The following is a 22,716-nucleotide window of genomic DNA, read 5'->3' as shown; positions in this document are numbered from 1 at the left end:
TCTATTATAGCAGTTCTCATTTATTAAACGAAAGCCAGCACCATTCAAGTCCCTGAGTTTCTTGCCAAGTCTTGCAAGTTTTCCATATTCATGTCTGGCAACTTTGTGTTATTAGTCAATTTCTTTGTTTTTCCAAAGTTGACTATGTCACTTCAGTTTATGGCAAAAATATGATCTATTAACGCTTGATCATCAGTCTGGAGTATTGGCGTCATTGGCTGGTGTGCACTTGGTTGGTTTTCATTTTTGGTGTTATTCCTTTGCCTTGTCCTGGTGGAGTTTCTTTCGTTGTTAGGGCTGTGAGGTAATGCTGATGAACCATTTTCCTGTATAGGGGTTAGAGAAAATTGTTAGAGGCTGCTAGTATGGCTATAGGCCCATTCACAGATCCAACTGCTCATGCTCGGGTCAAAGGTGAGACATACAAAACAGGTCTAGATAGATATTGTTATGCAAACTGACCATACATGTATATATTTGGACATGTATATAAAGCATGACTAACAAGAATTGTTTAAAAGCAAAGGCTTTGGCCTTGTTCTTGGAAGGGAGAATGCAAGTTCAAATCTGTCAGTTTTTTTTCTGTTCATTTTTAGCATAAGGCGAACTATGACATAATTCTATAACAAAATTAGATCTATTTTAAACAAAATGCTGCTTACCTGATTTTTACCACTTATTACTATGTCGTCGAGAAGGTCATTGATGAATGTCAACTTTGAAACACCAAGATCGTCCGCTGATGGCTGCCCTCTGGCGGATTTATGAAGCTTTGCTCCCTTGCTGACCACTCTCCATTGGAAGACTGCAGAGTCCGCCCCGCCTGTTGATAACAGGTAGCTGTCATCATACAGGAACCGGACACACGTCACGTGACTGCTGTGTCCTGGGTAGATTTGGCCTGGAGACTAGAGTGGAGAAAAGAATGTGCACGTCTTAGATTCTGCCTTTTTTATTTTTGTGACAAGACAGAAACGTATGCTGAGATGGTAACAGTTTTACAAGGGTATAAAGCAAAGTCCTACCATAGGAGTGGAACATGGGTAGCGGTAGAGATTGACTTTGCCGAAGTCGTCAGATGACGCCAGCATGGTACGGTCGTTTGAAGCTGCACAGGCGTTAATGTCAGTTCCGTCCGCATCTTCAGGCCACATACCTAGTGTTTTGTAGGGGTACAAACAGAGGTAAACAGAAAGGAGTAAGATAAAGGTAAGCATCCTGACTGTCCATCACAATTAGCCTTTCAATCAATGATAGAATGGCAACTATCAGTGCCACCAAAAACTTCTACCAATGATGGCATCACAATTAGGAGTTACTTGTTAATGGTAGCATGGTTATTGCCGACTCGACCAATGAGAAAGCAGATGTATGTCAAATATGTCTGTCAAATATCTATGTTTTTACCTTTTGACGAAGCGAAGGATAGCAGGTCTATGACATCAATTTATATGTTGTATGCTTGACAATTTTTGTGAAAAGACGAGAGACAAAACTGGCAACTTTGCAATGCTTCATTTGGATTTTTGAAAATACATTTTCACTTGTTTACACTTCATATTTGCCGTCGCGTACCGAAAACGCTGTATCCAAACACACAGGTCTGTGTCGCCCAAGTGACGTCACTCATGCTGGACGCGTGGTTAACATGACGTAATCCGATGACGTCCCAGTACAGAAGCTCGTAGTCCCCGGATGTGCTCTGGAGGAACCTGCTGCTGACGTCCCAGTCCAGGTGCGTGACGTAACTAGAATGGCCTCGTAGCGTCCCTATTTTCTGTAAACACATTCATAATGAGATAAGGCAGTATTGTGAACCTAAAAGTTAAGGGTTCGAATCCCTATGTTGTGCAATTGGGTATATATATAGCACTTTGCACCAATTTTTTCCATCGCGAGGTATCGTTCTTTTGATGTGAAGAATACGGTCCCAAATGTGACTGAATTTACATATTGACGTCATTGTTTTTTTTTTTATTCTTGAACTCATGACATTAGCAAAGTTGCCAATAATTACCTTGTAAGAACGACCGTTGTTGTGAACAGTGTAGACGTAGATACAATTTTCATGCGACCCGACTGCAAGCATTTCCCCGTTGGGCGAGTATTTGAGACAGTCCAGTTGCTCACTGGCTTGTTGTCGTCTGAAAATGACGTCACCCGTCATGGCGCCCAGCACGCACAATCTGTTTTTGCAGAGAAACGTCACGAAAAATGACCGTAGGGAGGAAACTTAGGAAAGTATCACAAGAAAACATGTGATTTAAAGAATTACCAGACGTTATGTCCAAATAGTAAACGTAATTCATAGATATGATTAATAAGTACCCACCGTCCCGAAGCAGAACCAACTGCAATGAGTTTACCGTCCGGGTAGAAGTCAGCTGAGTGAGCGGGATACTGTGGAAAATCAGGATATGATACAAATGTTAAGTCAAATGTTTTAAGAATAAGCCGGATTCTTACAACATCCCATTTTCTAATGGTAACGTTATTGGGCACACTACAGCTTTCTCTATAGCCATGTACACTAACTAGTAATTACGACTATCTTCATACCTAGCCTGGCTAAATCACGCTTTTAGTAGCCCTTCCACTGGCCAGGTCTCTGGCCTAGAAGGCCCAATCAGGTTGTGACAGCAAGAGCTTGTGTAACACAGCCTACTTCATACCTTGAGCAGTGTTCGCCAAACAGCTTGTCGGAGTGAAGCGTTCCATAATATAACGTGGCTGAGGTCATCAGAGGTGAGGAACACGGGTTGTGAGGGATGGGTGGCGACAGTCAGCAGCTCCGAGTGGTGGCCCTGGATTGGACGTGGAAAATTACCGTTAAAATGTCCTCTTTTAAAATGTACTGCATTTGGGGTGTTTTATGATATGTAATGTGTGGTGCAATCGCTGCCTCCAAGTTGTGTTATTCAATGGCTTTTCCTTTTGCACCATAGTTTTCGTCCTTCTTGTTACCTTCTTTTCATTCTTCTTTTTTTTTCTTTCGAATTCCCTATCTCCTCGCTTTACTTCACTCTAATTTCATAAATTGCTTCCGTCCCACACCGCACACAGGGATAACCCACCCTGAAGTTGTACTTACCTGAGTTGTTAGTATAAAGTCTCCCCCGATCTTCCCCTCACACAAACAGTTGCCCGTGGTGCCCACGTAGATGTTGCTGTCAACCGTAGAGCCTCCTTGATCAAGTACGCAGATAGACCTGACTTTACCCGTCTTCTTTGGAAGCTACGAGAAAAAGACATCCCATATTGTAAAGGTGAGAAGTCACTCTTTCTTCCTAGAACCAAACCAATCCAAGCTCTGTGTGTAATTCTAGTGTCCATCTCGGTTTTAATAGGTTGATGGACAATATCCGAAGCCTTACCTTGGCGATTTTCAGAGGCTTCTGGAGGTCAAGGTCCCACAGGACGAGTTTCTTGTCACCTCCCCCTGATATTAGTGTCCCGTCCCTCCTCAAGTACAGTGCCGTCACTCCGTCTTTGTGCGCACCAATAATGGAACGTCCCGCTTGGTTTGAATCTTTCGTTCAACAACAAAAAAATCATATAATGACTTTCATCAGATATCAATATGAATTTCACGAAATACATCATGTAGTACAGACAGTTATGATTATATCTCTTTACCTTTCTTGAATATCAATATGTTTCCTTTTGAGTCTCCCGTGATGACGTCACCGTTTTGCGTAAAGGAGATGCACTCGACGTACTTTGGCTTCAATTTCTAAAAAAGAAAAGGAATTTTATCAATGAAAAGATATTTATTACTGGGATTTCGTAGAAACGAACTTGAAAGTCACTTAGCATGATGGAGTAAGATATGTCGCAGTACCCCAAATATTCCGTTTTTCCTGGATAAAAGTCCGTTTTTCTTCAAAGTCCAGAACGTCACGTGACCTTTTCCAGCTGTGACCAGCTGAGTGTTGTCGGTTGGGTTGAATACGGTTAAAAATAGCGGGTCGGTTGTCGCCTGTAATGAAACACAAAAAGAGCATGGTGCTGAGTCAGAAACAACTACATGTACTATGTTGAGGCATTTGTATCCTGGGATGGGGACTGTGTTTTTAATGTTTGAATGTCCATCTCGTTGGTAGAAGTTATTCTGAAGCAAAGTTCCATTACGATAGCTTTGTTGTTTTTCGGAAGTTATTCGGAAGAAATTTCTAACACGATAATTGATACCAAAATGTTTTACTGTTCAGCTCCAGCTTTATCAAATGGTGAGCAATCTGCCATTTACAATGTGCTTGCAACCATATGACGTGACATAAATGGAGAGGAGTGGTCATCCCTTGACAAAGACTGGAGCTGGACATTCAAAAACACTGAAAGATCAATCAAAACAGAAAAGGAAATTGCGTCTTCGGGAATTCTTTGTCGTCACCTTTGCCTCGGCGAGTACGTGTTTTTTCTTCCAGTCCCAGAGCCGAAGCATCGTGCCGCCACCATTCTCATTCGCGATCGCCAGTTGTGAACCGCCATCCTACGCAAAATAGAGAAATGGCAACAATAACGTTACTAGTACCTTCAAAATAGACGGATGCATGTATAGTATGCCGTACTTACGATTTGATTGAACCATTTTCGATTAATTGCGATACACAAATTTCTGCTACTGTGCTAGCTTTTCAAAATTAGATACCTTTTGTGGTACGTTACGGACAGTATTACATTTGTATATGTAATATGAAAGCTTTGTGGTGAGGAAAAGGGCACTTACCCTCACGGAAAACGAGACCGCCCGTGGCCCGAACTGAAGCTGTCCGGCGCCGATGACTGATATCGTGTGTAGCGTCCTGGAGTCCCAGATACACACGCGGGACTGTTGGAGGAAAGGCAGACCGAACCTGACTGTTTGTCCATCACAATGAGAAATCCAACCAATGATAGCACGGCAATTGGCGTTTCGACCAATGAGAGAGTGACTGCATGTGCTTTTATCACAAACTGCAGTTCAACCAATGAAATGGCAGCAATTATTTCGGTTCGACCAATGACAGAGTAGCTGCATGCCTTCTTACCTTGTACCAGTTGTCTCTGCCCGGGGTGCTGAAGTAGGGATCCAGCTTGGCATAGTGCGGCAGCTGTAGGGTAAAACACGAAGCAAAGGCAACATCATCCTCCACTTTGCATCATGTCACTCTTCAATATTCAAATAACTATGGGCACACACCAACACAAACAAGCACACAGACTGAATACAATACCTCCCTTTTAACGGAGTGAGTACAGCGAGTATATAGAGTGACTTACCTCTATGTCCCTACGATGCCCCCCGACTTGCCCACTGACGACCGTTACACCGTCAGGGTGAACAGCAAGGCTGCAAGGGGTAGACGCTATTAATCATTAAACAGGTTATGATAAGAGTAATGGTGACATAAGAAAAGGAAAACTCGAACTTTACGGTGCCCATTCCCGTTTCTGTAGCCCATAGGTCACATAGTGTAAAAGCACAACAGCTAGGGGCTTGTCCTTTGATAGCCAATTCGCATTTTGCTTGTATACTTGTTGCGTAAACATGACGAAAATATGTGCATGACACATGGCTGTGTCAGTTAAATAGTTGCTTTTTGAGGAACGGAACAATTTTATTTCCATTTCGTTTTCTCTTGATAACTTGTTGAAACATTAGGTTGCTTTTTCCCACCACCTCATTTTCAGGCATGTCTATTTGTTGGCAATACTTTGCGACGTTTTGATGTACTCTCCCCATGAAGTAGTATCCTCTTACACTGATCCATAACTTACAATATCTGTCATGTCTAGTAAAATAGATAAATGACTAGTTCTACCACATCTGAACTCTACTTCCTGTGACTCTCTCAAGTCTGACCCATGCAGTGACACCATCTTTGGATGCACTCACCACGTGATGTCGTCCGTGTGGCCCAAGTAGTGCCTCTGTGCCTTCTCCTTGGTGTCGTACAACACTGCCACAGCAGCGATAAAGTACACAACCTCCCCCGACCCGAGCTGGTGTAAGTTGGCCCTACAACTGCTGCCGTTGTAACCATAGCTTGGCCATGGTTAAAGAAGTCACAGATCACTAGTATGTCTCCGTCTTCAGCAAATGTCTTAAAATTCGACACTCTTATTGAACGGCAGAGACGTATAGAATTGACAAAAGATAGTAAATCAACGATATTCTGCACTGAGTAGCGCATGTACACATGTACAAGTGTCATGTTTTGAAAGTAAATGCCATTATGTCAAAAGGATACACCCAGTCAAGTTCCAGTCTTTTCTTTGGTGGTGCTGTCTCTTTCACCTCACCGCCCTCTATGGGAGCGACCATCGTGATTGGTCGACCTCTGATGTACATGCGCACTATCCTGCTGGACACTGTATGTGTATAAACATGTTGATAACGTTTTAGGTCATAACGGTCTGTTAAGCCCCTGTCACACATAGCCGACCATGGTTTCCTGACCTTCCCCAGACCAATGGTTGTGAGCTAGTCGCGAGTAAGGTCATATGTGGTTGGGAGTTGGTCGGCTGTCGCTCTCATAAGGCAACAGGCATGCATAAAGCATGAAGGTGAGTACAGGAAATTAGATAACCTATACTGGGACCTTTCTGGGACCTTTGACCTAACTTCCGACAATCGTCTCCGATGTGCCTTGCATGTGGATGTCTGTCACTCTACTGCATATGAATTAGGAAAAAACTGTTCGCGTGAAACATTAACATATTTCTCTGTCAAAATGTCTTAATCTGTTCATTCTGAGGATGCTATATTTATATAAACAGTTTATAAATAATCTAGTACCTTAATCTGAGCTCTATTCAGATAAGGCTGGCTCAATTCTTCGAAAGGGCCAAAGAACAAAGCAGTTTGTTTTTAAATGAGAAATGATAAGGTATTTCGTGACAACGTGTCACATAGTCGACAAGTTTCGCTTACATTTGGGTCGCCGAATGTAAAAATCGCCAGAGACTCGAGCGCATTTTTCACTTCAAGACACTCGACTGATTCCTAAAAAGCGAGAGAACATCGGGCGTACAACTGCCGAATCTAAAATATAGAGAATTGTGGACTAGTCGACTTATCGATTTTCTTGTTGTGTTCACAGGGGCATTACGATTGGCGCGGGTAATCAGTCAAAAATGTGTAACACTGGACAGTCGATAAATAGAGACCCACTTAACCTACTTTTCAGCCAGGGTTGTTCGTTCTCACTCACCCGTGCAGGAATTCGACTAGGAACACGTTAATTAATTTTTTTTTCGGTGTAGAATTACTTTCTTCACTAATTTTGCTAATCCATTTGGGTCAGGGACATTTTAAAGCGTAAATCCAAAGAGGAGGCATGAGAAATCATCGGGACAACAACGATTGGTTTGGATGTGTTTGCTCTATTGAAAAATCCATTATGCCGAGAGAGCTCTAGGCGAGAATGGAAGCAGAATTTAGGATGAAAACGATTGATGGCCAGAAGTTAAGCTCAAAATCTCAAAATTTACCGATATATTTTTCTCCTGAAAACGTCATTCGATTCCCTACAAATCGCGTGAGAACCGAGAGAAGAACAGATTTGTCAGGGAAGGCATTTTTGGTCCCCTTTCCATCACACCAAAACTGAATTTTACCACAACTACCCCACGACAGTCGTACATCCGTCCTACGACAAATGCAAGAGGGCCCTAAGCATGCAGCCAACCTGTTACCTCACCATACTGTCACGGATACACCAGTCAAACAATGATTTATTCCTTAGTGGAAGGAAGACTAAGATCCGTTACAATAGATGTTCTACTGTTACAAGCATGAAACTAGGTCGCGCGACCTTAGCAGGCCAGGACGTTACCGTATACCTTACGTGGTTACAGTACCGGTCGAACGTATAAGTCAAGTCTGGCACAAATTTGGAACTGTCTGCTGTTCCTAACATTCGCGGAGAGACTTAATTTTGCGGCAGGGAAATGAGGTGTTTGCGGTGTTCAGAGTTTGCTTGCAACTCCTGTTCTTTGCGAAACGATAACAGTATACATTTTGGATCATGTTTAATTTTGTTGCTTTTCGTGCTCATTCTTATAGTTTGTTTTGTTCTTCCTTTTGTTAGAGAAAAGAACCTTATATACTCACTTCCTGGACCCTTCCATGGTCTTTCCAGACTGCAACTTCGCGATCTGTTCCCGTTCGGAGGAGCAGACCGGGCTCTGTCCTTTGACGGGGACCTGTGCGACCCTGCCCCGAGGCGCCTGGTGGGGGACGTCCGCGTCCTTTGCCGACCCCGTTCTTTCCCGCCTTTCCATTGGATGTCTCCACACCCAACATTGGCGATCCTCGAGGGCCGATAGTATTGTACCCCCGCACAGTTAGACAACATCACCGGTACCTTACCACCGTCCGCTCCTCGAACTTCGCCCATGGTCAGGTGTCTCTCGACGCTTTCGACTTAAAAGATATAATGGTCCCTTTTTGGTCGAGTGCTTCCCGAAATACTTTTCAGTCATAGTCCAACGTTCAGCCAAGGAGGTTGCGATTGAAAAACCTCCTTGGTTCAGCATACGTTGTTATCCTGTCACGATTTTATGAATCACGGAACCAATTCTAGGAATTGTTTACGATAGCTTTGGTCCGAAACATGAACTTGAACAATGGTTGTCGTTTTCTGTTGAACCAGTCGCTAATATACACCGACCGTTAAGATGCGAGCATCCAACCATTGCCTCAAGTAGCGAACTCTTGAAATGTTTTTTTTTCGGGAGGCTGGCACGCTAGCAAACGTACGCTTTGTACTCAACAACATTGCCATGGCAACGGCACCTTATCCTGTTGTCTTCGGTGACATTTGGGTTTCAGGTAACAACAAATAACATTAAACACAATTCAGTGACACATTATACCAACGACCTAGTTTCTAAACAAGAGCGCAAATAGACGCTATTTGTGTGAATTAGATCAATTAAAAATATGCGTGTATCTTTTGTGTGTGTTTGCATGCGCTCATTTATGATTGTGCACGCTACCTTCAGCTTTGCCATTTGTGAAGATATAATAAACTCATTGTTTTTTTTTATATGTGTGACAGTCTTGCTTTGGCTGACCACTCCGTGCTCTATGTAATACAAATGAGCTTGACTAATGTGTATGGAAGTCAGTGGTTCCTGAAAGTGGGTCCTAAAAGGACTACCCTGAAATTATAATTACCTCCGTGGAAATGGAGGTATGGTTTTTGGTCTGTTTGTTTGTAGTAAATTAAATACTGTAGAGTGGCAATAGAGAGAAGCGGAATATGGCGTAACCGAAGACTGACAGGACGGGAAGGTTGGCTTTGCCCGGTTCCAAAGTAGACTGGCAGGAATATGCATTTAGGTAGAATTAGAGGGAAATTCACAATAATGAATGAAAAATGAGATAAATAGTTCACTTCGATGTATACTACAGAGGTCAAGGAATACATATTTATGTCGTTGCCACTGATACGACCATCAAACAAAACTCATGTCAACAACAAGATGTGATCAGCTGTGTTTATTGAACTGAAAAGATTTCTTTCACTCGCCAGACAATGACGTCGTACACAGCAGCGTGAGTTCATTTCCCATGATGCCATCGGATCCCCACGGCGGGAAATCCCGTTTTGTTGGGGATCGTCATAAATATGGTTCTACGGTTCACCTGATGTAGACTGGGACCGGTGGGTGGAAGGAATCTCACAAATATCATTTTGATACAGAAAAAGTACCTTGCGTACTAGCTATAGATTTCTACGTCACCGAAAAAAGTGACGAATTTGTAAATTACTGTTACTATTATAAAACATCTACTCTACGACGCCCGCGGTAAAACACGAGATGTATTATAAAGATGGAACAAGTCTGTAATTACGACACATTTCGTACTTTTAAAGGGAAAACAAGTTATGGTTTTGATTATTAACCTCATCTACAGTTTTGACGCCTTTTATCTCCATATGTAGACACTGATAAAAGGTTTCTTTGCTGCTGGTTCGCAAGCATTACAATATTGATAGAATGTGGAATCAAACGATATTTAACAACAAACAAACAACAAAGCGAAAGACAATATCTTTTTGTGTCGAACACTTATAGCATAAGAAAGTAGATAGAGCAAAGTGCCAGTCTCTTTTCTTTCCATTTCCGAAGTACACATCTCCCCATATACGGCCCCAATCTTGAAAGAAACTCCAACCTCAGACAACCCAAAGGTTTTAATCTGACGTTTTCATGTGCAAGATCTGACAGCCGACGCATGGGAAAAAGTGTACTTCGCATGCGCTTTTACGGTTGTCCGCGAAAGCGCATGCGCGTTAACAGTCGTTTGCGAAAACGCACGTTAACATTTGTCTGGTGGAATGACTTGGAGGGAAATTAGAGAGACTGGTACAAGGCATAGAGAGAGTAGAAATAGCGGTGACCGCACAGTAAAGAACTGTGTGGTCGATTGAGAAGCGATGATGCAAGTAGGCGTGTGGCAGCGCCGCCTAGTTGCATCAAAGCGAACATCAGCTGTCGGGGATGCCAAGCTTCCTCAGCTTGTTGCAGGTCCCCTGGCTGTGGTGTCGACAGTCGTCCGCAGGGAAAGAGTCGTCGTGGCGGGAGTGCTTCCTCCTCAGTCGGTCGAACAGGGACTTGTTCTTCTTGGGGCGACGGGGATGGTGGCGATGGTGATCTTCGGCGTGACTTTCATGATCATCAACTTCATGGTCAGCATGACTGTCATGACCTTCAGAGTGACTGTCATGACCTTCATGACGTTCAGCGTGACTGTCATGACGTTCAGCGTGACTATCATGACCCTCAGCGTGACTATCATGACCTTCATGACCGTCATGACCTCCAGCGTGACTGTCATGACCTTCATGACTTTCAGTGTGATTGTCATGACGTTCAGCGTGACCATGGCCATGATGATGATGGTGATGATGATGTACATGATGATGATGATGATGATGAGTGCGGTTCCCCTCTGTGCGGTTGTGTTCTGTAAACATGACATGTTCTGTCACATTGTTTACAGACGTCCCGTTCTGTGGGGAGGAGGTGGGGAGGGTGTCGTTCTCACTCAGGAACTCCTCATCCTGAAATGGGTAGGAAATAAGATCATTATTGGCGTGCTTTAACGTCACTACTTACACATTAAAGAGTATGGTCAAGTTTTCGCTAGTGTAAGTATATTTGAATGTAGAAGTGTGGCTATTGGGGTGGCAATGCAAAAAATCTGTCTCTGTCAAGTGCATAAAGGCTACGTCTTTGACGCGTTGCCAAAATTGACAGAAAGAGACTCCATTGACATTACAACCGAAAAAGAAGGTAAACATAAAAAGCAGTGATCTTACCTCATAACCTGACCCGAGGTCCGCCTCGTCCATGGGTACGGGCGGGGTGGCACAGGGTCCGCACGGGCTGTGGTGGTACACCGACCTGATGATGTTCTCTACGTCAGGGTTGTCCATGTGCGCCTGGGGCATCCTGACATGTCTAACTAACCTCCCGCACCTGGCAATACATAATGTAGCTTAGTAAGAGAGGAGATAAATCGTCAATAAACTGCTAGTAGTTCATGTAAAATATATGACTGCGAAACAATAAACAGATAAAAGAAAACAATCCCTCCCGTGAACTAGTAGGCGCTTCCATTGACCCCATGACATAGAATGTCTGTCATTTGTCATAAAAGGTTTATCTGGCAACTCAATTCACGGAGGAAACTAAATTTGCTCAGCAGGGATTCACATATCAAAAAGGGCGATACATGCTGCGGATACGTTTGTTGGTGTCTGTTCTGAGTATTTACATTCAGTTTTCTAATGTTATGAGACAAAGTGGCCCCATCTATGCAAGTGTACATCCAGGCTGATTTGCACAGATAGGAAACACTTGATGTCTGTGCATTCTGAATGATCGGCCGCCATCTTGGATCTATCCAGCCCACCAAGATGGCGACGCCGGCTATGTACGGAACTTGAACAGTGTTGTTCTCACCTGTCGTAAATGATGAAGTCATCTTTACGAGCATCTAACAGCTTCCAGATCTCCTCCTCAGCCGTGTCCTGATACACGGGGAAGCCGACTCTCCCTTCTATCTCCCCGATCTCAAGCGGGGCGGTGTAGAGGTGGCTGTTGACCGCTCCGAAGGAGATGTCGGTCAGGCCTTCCTCTACGAGTGTCGATCGCAGGCTTTCGAATCTGGAGCAAAAGTGTTTGTCATCAAGCGGACGTTTGTCAGCGGTCACGCAAGGTTGACAACTGATCACTCACTCTGACCTCTCCCACCTTTACTTCTTGTTGTGAATATAACCCACATACGCGCACTACGTCTTAAACGGAAATAAAGACGTAGAAAAAACGCGAAAGAAATACACCCCCCCCCCAAAAAAAAGAAACAGAATAATAAAAGAGTCAGAAAAACATTCCAGGAAAAGTTGACATTGACCACTGCCCTTATCTTATCCTCGTACATCCCCAGAATCATGAAAATAAATGGTGAATGGATAAACCATTTACCAATAGTTCAACCCTTATATTACATACATACATATTGTTATGAGGTTTGTGAAAGAGAAACCCCATGACTTACTTCTCGGCCTGCGACCGACAGAAACGTCAGGAAGCGAAGACGAACTGCAGCACGGCGACCTGCCCCTGACTCTCCTCCAAGTGGTCCACACCGTCCAGCTGCCAGGACGGCGGGTGCGCACAGAAGGGAGTCTCGGTAGGGGGCGCTGCTGTGGTGATGACAGGTGCCGGGGTGGTCTCCTGCGGGACCGGCGGAGTGGTGCAGGGACCGCACGGACTCTCCTCGTACACCGCCCTGATGGCGTCCTCAACGTCAGAGTTCTCCATGTTCGCCTGCGGCATTCTGATGTGTCTAACTAACCTCCCGCACCTGCCAATACATCATACGTATGTTGGTAATAGAAAGGAAAATTTTTGATAAGCTAGTGATCGGAGAATACACGACTGCAAAAACACAAAGAGGTAAAAAAAAACAATACCTCCATTGACCCAATGAATGTCTGTCATTTGTCACACAAGGTTGATCTGGCAATTCTTACTACGTATTACTTCCCGTGGTGAATTCGAACGTGTTTAACATGGAAAATACACGGACAAACCAGAAACGGAACCACGGAGAAATAGACCTGCCGAAAACAACTAAATATACGCAGGGATTCGATGACAGATACATGGTGCGAATAAGTTTGTTGGTGTATGATCAGAAGTTGCATTCAATTATCTGATGTTATGAAAACAAACTGGTCCCATCTATGCAAATGATCGTTTGAGCTGATTTGCACAGATAGGAACCGCTTGATCTCTGTGCGCTCCGAATAATCGGCCGCCATCTTGGATCCATCCCGCCCACCAAGATGGCGACGCCGGCTATGTACGGAACGGTGTTACGTTGTTCTCACCTGTCGTAAATGATGAAGTCATCCTTACGAGCATCTAACAGCTTCCAGATTTCCTCCTCAGCCGTGTCCTGGTACACGGGGAAGCCGACTCTCCCTTCTATCTCCCCGATCTCAAGCGGGGCGTTGTAGAGGTGGCCATTCACCGCACCAAAGGAGATGTCGGTCAGGCCCTCCTCCACGAGTGTCGATCGCAGGCTTTCGAATCTGAAGTACAAATGTTTGTCTTTTATGAGTTAATAAAATGAACGTTTGTCAGTCGTCACACCTTTAGTTTCTGTGGTGAACGTCACGAACACACACACGCACGCTTTTACACAAGTTGCAGATAGTTGTGTGAAAATGCAAATAAAGACTTTAAACGTCTTGGAGTTAGAAAGAAAGGAACTCAAAGAAAGAAGCCAAAAAAAACAAAAAAACAGAGGACTAAAAGAGTCAGAAAAAAAACATTCCACGAGCTACTAGAAGGAAATTCACACTGATTACTGCCCTTATAGAATTTATATTATTTAAAGAATCGTCCAACACTTACTAGTATCTTACATACATGTACATTAGATAAACCGCTAGACACATTATCATGAGGTTCTTGGAAGAGAAAGTGACTTACTTCTCGGCCTGCGACCGACAGAAACGTCAGGAAGCGAAGACGAACTGCAGCACGGCGACCTGCCCCTGACTCTTCTCCAGGTGGTCCACCCCGTCCAGCTGCCAGGACGGCGGGTGCGCACAGAAGGGAGTCTCGGTAGGGGGCGCTGCTGTGGCGATGACAGGTGCCGGTGTGGTCTCCTGCGGGACCGGCGGGGTGGTGCAGGGTCCGCACGGACTCTCCTCGTACACTTCCCTGATGGCGTTCTCAACGTCAGAGCCGTCCATGTTCGCCTGTGGCATTCTGACGTGCTTAGCTAACCTCCCACACCTGTGGACACATCGTGTGTTAGACATGGAGAAAAAATCTTTAACAAAACACAAGCGTCGGCACCACAGCATGTCCAAGTTAGGTCAAAGGTGCCAGGATAGGTTATCAAAGGTTATCTCATTTTCTGTCTTCGATATCCTGGTACAGGCATCGGCTGGGGGTTGCACAGTAATGAATAAAGCAAAGAAAGAAGATACAAAACTAGGACGTACCGCTGCAGCACCAAGGAAAGCTTCTACAAGGCCCAACACCTGAGGCGTTGCCAAAAATTGCTTTTCTCTTTTCTTTCCTGTCGACACGATGAAGCCAATGGGAAAAGAATAGACAGATATCGGCAAGGAAATCGTGCGGGAACGAAAAAAACAAGAACTTACAAAGAAAGGAGATACAAAACCAGAAAGTACCGCTGCAGTACCAAGGAAAACAGCTCCAAGGCCCAACGCCTGAGGCGTTCCACGCCTGTGGTGTCGCCAAAAAAAATCTGTTTTCATTTCTCACCTGTCGTACACGATGAAGTCATCCTTCTCCCCGTCCAGCAGCCCCCAGACGTCCGTCAGGGCGGTGTCCTGGTACACGGGGAAGCTGACCCTCCTCTTGATCTCCTCGATGTACCGCCTGGACATGTAGCCGTCACCGTTCACCACCCCGAAGGAGAGGTCGGTCAGGCCTTCGTCCAGGAGTGTCGATCGCAGGCTTTCGAATCTGAAACATAGCCGTACGTTTGTTTAAAAGGTTGTAAATATAATACGGATATTCATGAGTTCACACCAAGACAGTTGGTGCGCATGAGTGAATGACGAATGAATGCATAAAGAGCAAACAAAATCTGTAAATCAGCTAGAGACTGCCTAAGATCTAAATACTTGTTACCTCCGTGAAACGGGAGGCATTGTCTTTGATAATTCTGCTTGTCGGTGAATGCCTCGGCATTTCTACATGCTAGGTACGTCGGTGACATTGGCGGGACAGTAGGTCAAAGGTTCCATGATAGTTTATCAAAGGTTATCCTACTTCCTGACTTCAATTTCCAGCTATTTGTATGTTTGTTACCTTATGGGAGCTTCTGTGAAAATGAATAGATAGGTATCAGCGAGGAAAGCACGCAATAAAGAACAAAACAAGAACTTAACAAAAACTTTAGAAATAGAAAAGACTTTATGAAAATGTTAAGTTATTACTTCTCAGCCTGCGATCGACAGAAAGGTCAGTAGGCGAACACCAGCTGTATGACGGTGACCTTGCCCTGACTTTCCTCCATGAAGTTGACACCGTCCAGCTCCCAAGATGGCGGCTGTGTGCACAGCTCGTTCGGTGCCGCCAGGGCGCCCAGCCCGGACACCACCAGGCACAGGGCCGCCGCTAGGAGGACCCCGCCGCGGTCAGCCATGCTGGAGAACACAGTGGAAAACTTCAGATGGGGTCTATGCATTATTAAGCTATGGTGGTAACTTGTCAGCTTGTGTAACGACCCTCCCTAACTGTCCATCACAATTCAACGAATGACAGGACGGCAATTAGCTGTTCGACCAATGAGACTGTCCACCACTATTGGCATTAAACCAATGATACAATGGCAACTATCTGTTCGACCAATGAGAGTGTCCGTCAAATGTTTGCAGTTTGATGTTTTTGTTTTGGATTTCTACCGTTTGAGGGATGTATTCGGGGCTATGAGGATAGGTTTATTGGATGGTCTTTATCCTTACTCCATCCATGTAAGTTGACCACATGTGGTCTGTGAGCGACGTTGGTAAATTTGATAAAGCTGATGAAAGATAGCTTAATCTCCCTTGTGTGCATATCTCCTCGAGTCAGCTTAAGATACGGTTAGAACTTTAGAACATTGCAAACATCTACATCATGGTCATAGCTTTTACGTGTGAATGTACCAAACCGCCTTGTATCTGACCGGTCGACTGTCAAAGCGCTTTAAACATAAAAGTTGCTACTCTTTTTCAAAGTGGGTTAACGACTGAGATTTCATTGGTGTCTCACTGAGCTGCGTCAACATGTGCCGATTTTGAGAATTTGGGTGCCGATGTCCCTTTGCGGTCACATTTCTGTTCAAATTTGAGATTAGTCAAACAAAATTTCCGCGCCTGGAATGTCACATTCTTAGTTTCGACACAAGAAAAGTTTAATCGGAAATCACAATTTTGCCACGGAATTAAAAAACAGTGTACAATGATCAAAATGCATCAAAGAGCTCGAGGATTTGTAGTGATGGTAGTTGGCAGAACATTTGAATACAGTGGGTAATACGTGCGTTTAGCAATTCAGGGTACATATTGACAAGGAGTACGTACGTTGTACAAACAGTATTTGTATTAACAGGCGCCACAAGGGGTTCACAGATTACATTTACATAAACAGGTTATTCAATCATTCTTGCCCTTTGTCCTGTCGTCGGTTTTTGATGACGCAAGCTTAAATGTTGTTGTCATCGTTATCAAATACTTGCCGGTTAAAGCAGGACCAGATCAAAATGAGAAAGAAACGAAAAAAAAGTTCCTAAAGTCAAGCGGCGACAAGCCTAGACCTTAGATACAATCTTTGAGGCTAGAATAAAGGGTTGGTCAGAAAACACTTGATGTCAAATGGCCCAGGTCATGCTTCGACTCAATTCAATAAAAAATACTTCCCATTACCTTATGATCGTGAACTCTGCATTATACAATTGGATCAAAGTTAACGTATAAAACAATATTACGTACATGTCTTAAACCGCTGTATTTCATTGCAATGTTTTGTCCACGGTGTGAATCTTCTTATTCCCCGAAGAATGATTTACAAAGTTCACCAATATATATCTGGAAATCTCAAGAACCTCTTCAAAAACATTAAAAAGCCTTCTGTTGCTGTATTTTCTTTATAACCGTAGCCATAGGTAATAAAAACGTCATGGAATGACTTACCTGTCGCTAGCTCGGGCTGTTTGTGAGTAGGGAATGGCTGGTCTTTGTACTTTGAGCGTCGGGTGATGGACACAACCATTGTACCGTGGGTTTCAAACTTTTATCTATCATTGTGATTATGATATAAAAGAATGCATATGCCCCAAGTACACATTCGTTGAAATGCTGTAGCTGAATTGAATTCTGTGTTGCTAGAAAGTGTGCATTCCACGCAAGGCCTGAGAAGTCTAAAATGAAAGCAAATACGAATGAACCCCCTTCCTATGATAGTTCCATCCTTGTACACTTAACTTTTGACTGACAAGTCATTGTTCATATTTTCAAAGGTAATCGTTCTTCAGCCGTTGCTTGTAAATTTGTACAAGTTTGTCGTCCGCCACCTTTCAGCTTTTGCTATTTGAAATAACAGGCATGTCTGTGGCATTTAAATATTTATTTGTAAAAAGAAAGAAAGAAAGAAAAACAACATTGTCTCACTTTCTAGGGCGGGTACAAAGTCTGTGTATATTGACTAGGTTTATTGAACGATTTCTTCCACTCGCCAGACAATGACGTCATACACAGCAGGTGTACGCGTTTCCCATGATGCCATCGGATCCTCAAGGCGGGAATTCCCGTTTTGTTGGGGATCGTCATAAATATGGTTCTACGGTTCACCTGGTGTAGACTAGATTGCGACAGGTGGGTGGAATTAATCTCACAAAACCTAATTTTTTTCAGAAAAATAGCTTCCTTAGAATTTTTACCTATCACCTAGAAAGTGGCAACTTTGTCCACCGTTATCGTTAATCTTTGAAACAGCATCTTTAAACTTATTCTTCAAATCGCTTAATTGTTATCAAATCTGTTGAAACTATAAAATCTCAATATTGATCGTTAAAACATAAAAAAAAACCTTATGAAACATGACAAACTGTTGAAACATAGCAACCCGATGAAACGAACATTCTGAACTCGCACAAACATAATACATTTTAAGACAGAAGCCTACTTCGATAGAAGAGAAGCCAGCCTGGTACTTTTTCGTCTTCGACATGAAATACATCTCTTCTCTTATGCACGCTTGCAATCTTGTAGAAACTCCAACCTCAGACAACCCATAGGTTTTAGTCTGACGTTTTCATGCGCAAGATTTGAGAGCGGCATGAAAGAAAAGTGTTCAACATACTGGTAAATAATATATTACAAGGCCAAAGTTAGGAAATGTCATACGGAAAATGAATGTTATATGTCATGTATATGAAAGACTGACAGATATGTGAAAGGAAGAAGAGTGGAATTATCTACACATGTGTAAATAATTTTTCGTAATTCGCGGACAATATTTCAGTCACATCAAAGCGAACATCACTTACACACCCAGCTTTTGAAAACTTTCCAGAGGAAAAGAGGGGTCCTGACATTAGTCATTTGTGCCCAGACTACGATGGAGAAACGCATTACAGGTTGGCGACTGCAAAACCTATATTATTCATCTGTATGGCCGTCTTGTGACCTTTGGTGATGATGACTTTCACTGTGAGCTTCTTGTCGGTGGTCACCATGACGACGATGATGATGACGTCGATGATGACGTTTGCTGTTCCTCTGTGGAGACTCCGTGTTGTGTTCTGTAAACATGATTCTTTCTGTCCTATTGTTTACAGACGTCCTGTTCTGATGGGAGGTTGAGGTGTGGAGGGGGGCATTCGACTCATCCACGTCATCCATGCTGGTACCTGTGTCTCTGATGAACCCCTCATCCTGAAAAGGGTAAGGAAAGAGTTGTGTATTTGCTTACATAATCTGGGTGAATTATGTCACTAAAGAACACACAAGTAAATCATTGAATAACAAGATGAAATCGAAGATTTAAAGTTTTGTATAATTCAGCTCCTCTCCCTTGTGAATTTCAATGCCTATGCAAGTTCTACGAGACAACTTTGGATCTTGTGAAACATATCCCCCCTCACGTCCTGCCATTCTACAAATTTAACTAGTAGTAACTTTGGACGACACACACTAAGACAAACAAACATACAGAAACATTGCATTCGTTTTAACGGAGGTAAAAACATACATTCCCCACTTCTATACATTAGAAGTACCACTTTGGCGAATATAATGTTTCTTACCAGATCGCCTGACCCGATGTCCGACGCAGTAGTGACATCAGGTCCATCCGTGGGGGAACCAGGAGTAGTTGTGAGAATAGGTGTTGGGGTCGTGTCAGGATAGAAGGCACAGTTCCCGCACGGACTCTCCGCGTACACCTCCCTGATGGCGTCCTCCACGTCAGGCCGCACCAGCCAAGCCTCCGGCATCCGGATGTGTCTCGCTAACCGCCCGCATCTGTAGATACATGCAACGAACAGGTTAGTTTTTAACCTTTGTCCCGTTGGCACTTTGTTTTCCAGCGCCTTACAAAGAAGTTCACGATAGTCCTTACATCAGATTTCAGAGTGATTCCCGTCTTGGAATAATTGCTTATGCCTTAGAAACAAACTTCAAACTTTATTGCTTAATCAATTTTGCAGTCCCTGTTGGAACTGAATTGTACTGATTTTTACAGTACGTAAAATACTTCAATTAGTTAGAATACAAACAACATAAAACAATATAACTACAACCTATAAAAGCTTCAAATCTAACAACATCAACAAAGAACTTTATGTTCAAAATGACCTGGCGCCATCTTGGACCTAGCCAACATGGCGGCTCCGGCTATGCACGTTTTTTATTACGTGAATTAGAACAGTCTTGCCTCACCTGTCGTAAATGATGAAGTCATCCTTCCGCCCGTCCAGCAGCCCCCACACGTCCGCCCGGGGCGTGTCCTGGTACACGCCGAAGTTAACCACCCCCTCCAGCTGCCGCAGGGACACCCGGGACATGAACCCCATCCCATTGATCACCCCGAAAGAGATGTCGGTGACACCATCCCTCTGGAGTTTCAAGCGCAGGCGTTCCAGTCTGAAACAGAAATCATTCTTCATTCAGAAAGAACTGTCTTTGATTATGGTGTTTTTCAGCATTTTTCACGAGTATTAAATGCGAAAAAAAAGGTGTTACACCTTTGCCACGAAGACTGGTATAGCCTACCCCCTTCCCCGCTGCTAGATAACTGCATCAGAAGTCGTAAATCGCTTGAAGAGGATTCACGGCTTCAACTGCGCATGCATGTCAAAGGTGAAGGTCCTAATTTGAACAATTCTTGTCTAGACCGTGCTAAATAATGTCCAGACCTGCACTGTTTCATGTCTCAAGTACCTTAAACTTTGCCATATTACCCAAAGTGTACCAAACTGCGTGTGCGAAGAAATTCGACAGGGTGTAATTTTTGGCTAATCGAGTATGTATAGCGCTTATACATGTACTAGTACTATAGACATTGAGAGGAGTATAACAACGCACCTCTCCGCCTGCGTCCGACAAAACGATCAGATAGCTATAGACATCTGCAGGACGACGACGTTCCCGCGGCTTTCCTCCATAAAGTCGATACCGTCCAGCTCCCAAGATGGCGGCTGTGTGCATAGCCTGTTCGGTGCCGCCAGGGCGTCCAGCCCGGACACCACCAGGCACAGGGCCGCCGCTAGGAGGTTCCCTCTATGGTGTATCATACTGAGAAACAGAGGAAAGATTTAGAAATGTGACTTCACGGCCGTGAATTTTCTGATAGCAGGACTACAACAGAGGCTCCGCCCTTGTGGCGTCGCAAAAGATGGCGCCTAGCCCGGACACCACCAGGCATAGGGCCGCCGCTAGGAGGGTCCGTCTATTGTGTATCATACTGAGAAACAGAGGAAAGATTTAGAAATGTGACTTCACGACCGTGAATTTTCTGATAGCAGGACTACAACAGAGGCTCCGCCCTTGTGGCGTCGCAAAAGATGGCGCCTAGCCCGGACACCACCAGGCATAGGGCCGCCGCTAGGAGGGTCCGTCTATTGTGTATCATACTGAGAAACAGAGGAAAGATTTAGAAATGTGACTTCACGACCGTGAATTTTCTGATCACAGGAATAAAACAGAGGCTCCGCCCTTGTGGCGTCGCCAAAGATGCTTCCATAGTTTTAATGCCATAAATACTGTAAATCGTGAAACATACCGTTACGGCGTATGGTATAATATTTTCGCGGTATTCGCGCTGACCTGTCCACCACGAATCCATGACAGAACGAAATTGTCCCCCTTGTATGAATGGTCCCGGCCACGAATTTAATCAAAACACGTCAAAACGCCCATTTCCCCCGTACCGTAACTGGATAACTACAATTAATTAAGTGAATATACGGTATTCCATTGACTGCTCTTAAGTACTTTCAAAGTGCAATCAGCTTCTTTATGACGTTGCAATGAAGGGTTATAGTGCTTGGTACATATTGACACTGCGGTAACGTATAAACTGCTTTGATTTGAGCAGGGAGTCCACAATGTTTATATTTAGTCACTCTCTTATCTTTCGGTTGGCTAACACCTTTTACTCCTAGCCATGGTATCTTGTTTTATTACGCAAAACGTTTACTTATGATACATGCTACTTGAATACAGGCACAAGCAAGTGCTAAATGACACCAAAAACACAGCATGATATTTTGGGACGAGAAAAATACGAGTACCTATTAACAGTTTCCACAAAACGCAACATACTGGCTGAGCCTATATAGGCGTGTACTAAGTAGTGCACTTTGACAAGACATCGTTGCAGACATTGAATGCACATCTGGAAGTAATACACATGAACGCGTACACAGAACATATCTCGCGTTTTTACAATCTATGCCTAAAACAGCGAGAAGTGATCGTACAAGCGAGAGCATATACAGAGATTCTTCGCGTTGTACAAAAAACGTTTGTGTTTTGGCTGTGGGGTTCCCACCTTGTGTAGTGTGGACATGAAGAATTGACTTACCTGTGGCAAGGTTAGATCCTCACTGATACCATCCGCGGCGTTTCCTGCACTTTATACGCCACCTTCAGGACGAAACCATTGTAGTTTGGGTAGCAAAGGCTTAACACCACTTTTATGCTGATGGAGATAAATGAATTAAACAAGAAGTAACGACTCTTAATGCCTCGATCTAACTTTACGTGTTATTCCGAAGAGAGTTATGAAGAAGTTTAAGTCATATAGTACCAACAAAGTGGATAAGATACTACCCTCTTTTTGAAATGTCATGTTCCTTTCTAATTACTTCGAGTTTGAGTGACAGGGTATTGTTTATCCTATCGTTGGTGAGAACTCCTCAGATCTTCACAGGAAATCTATAAAGTGACTATGAACTTGTGTGCGTCATCTTTGGCTTCCGCACCGAATCTTGCCGGAGATACCCCGACATGTCTTTGGTAATCTGATCTTCTCGATGGAAATTTACTGTAGCATCTGGCTTTTTAAGTATGGTACAAAGTCCGCAATAATAATTTTGGGAAAGTAAAGTTTTAAGACAAATGTTGAGGTCACACAAGCGGAAGTGCCCTGTGATCTGTGATACGTAAACAGGAAATG

General features: G+C 43.7%; 3 protein-coding genes across 3 annotated transcripts; all 3 read right to left on the bottom strand.

Annotated features, from left to right (window-relative positions):
- Positions 1 to 115: 115 nt before the first annotated feature.
- On the bottom strand, positions 116 to 8,384 carry LOC118405407 (echinoderm microtubule-associated protein-like 2). The gene is made up of 18 exons (XM_035804906.1): positions 8,099 to 8,384; positions 6,234 to 6,354; positions 5,879 to 6,028; positions 5,263 to 5,332; positions 5,031 to 5,093; positions 4,730 to 4,831; positions 4,394 to 4,492; positions 3,842 to 3,979; positions 3,637 to 3,733; positions 3,375 to 3,529; positions 3,092 to 3,235; positions 2,673 to 2,804; positions 2,333 to 2,400; positions 2,018 to 2,186; positions 1,576 to 1,777; positions 1,026 to 1,156; positions 663 to 908; positions 116 to 326 (listed from the first exon to the last, which is right to left on the bottom strand). The coding sequence occupies exons 1-18, from the start codon at positions 8,382 to 8,384 to the stop codon at positions 153 to 155; spliced, it is 2,547 nt and encodes an 848-aa protein (XP_035660799.1). The 3' UTR covers positions 116 to 152.
- Positions 8,385 to 9,475: 1,091 nt separating this feature from the next.
- LOC118405350 (selenoprotein Pb-like) lies at positions 9,476 to 15,514 on the bottom strand (the record flags this gene model as incomplete). Its single annotated transcript, XM_035804809.1, has 4 exons — positions 9,476 to 11,060; positions 11,319 to 11,478; positions 11,965 to 12,168; positions 15,492 to 15,514. Coding segments are annotated over 4 exons (963 nt in total), but the record flags the coding sequence as incomplete, so codon positions are not given.
- A 2,130-nt stretch (positions 15,515 to 17,644) lies between these two features.
- LOC118405349 (selenoprotein P-like) lies at positions 17,645 to 20,828 on the bottom strand. The gene is made up of 4 exons (XM_035804807.1): positions 20,622 to 20,828; positions 19,977 to 20,180; positions 19,343 to 19,559; positions 17,645 to 18,971 (listed from the first exon to the last, which is right to left on the bottom strand). The coding sequence occupies exons 2-4, from the start codon at positions 20,108 to 20,110 to the stop codon at positions 18,696 to 18,698; spliced, it is 627 nt and encodes a 208-aa protein (XP_035660700.1). The 5' UTR covers positions 20,111 to 20,180; positions 20,622 to 20,828; the 3' UTR covers positions 17,645 to 18,695.
- Between the last annotated feature and the right edge of the window lie 1,888 nt (positions 20,829 to 22,716).

Source organism: Branchiostoma floridae, chromosome 18 (assembly GCF_000003815.2).
Source record: "Branchiostoma floridae strain S238N-H82 chromosome 18, Bfl_VNyyK, whole genome shotgun sequence".
Lineage (NCBI taxonomy): Eukaryota > Metazoa > Chordata > Leptocardii > Amphioxiformes > Branchiostomatidae > Branchiostoma > Branchiostoma floridae.
The sequence above is the reverse complement of the archived record's forward strand: the minus strand, read 5'-3'. Positions and strand labels throughout refer to the sequence as shown.

Excerpts from the sequence above, each read along its gene's own strand:
- LOC118405407 (XM_035804906.1), bottom strand. The coding sequence starts at position 8,384 with ATGGGCGAAGTTCGAGGAGCGGACGGTGGTAAGGTACCGGTGATGTTG. Across the intron at positions 4,832-5,030 it reads GCAGAGACAACTGGTACAAG|TCCCGCGTGTGTATCTGGGA; the intron begins GTAAGAAGGCAT and ends TTCCTCCAACAG. Across the intron at positions 1,157-1,575 it reads GTTTGGATACAGCGTTTTCG|GTATGTGGCCTGAAGATGCG; the intron begins GTACGCGACGGC and ends ACAAAACACTAG.
- LOC118405349 (XM_035804807.1), bottom strand. The coding sequence starts at position 20,110 with ATGGGGTTCATGTCCCGGGTGTCCCTGCGGCAGCTGGAGGGGGTGGTT. Across the intron at positions 19,560-19,976 it reads GACTTCATCATTTACGACAG|ATGCGGGCGGTTAGCGAGAC; the intron begins GTGAGGCAAGAC and ends ATGTATCTACAG. Across the intron at positions 18,972-19,342 it reads ACATCGGGTCAGGCGATCTG|GATGAGGGGTTCATCAGAGA; the intron begins GTAAGAAACATT and ends TACCCTTTTCAG.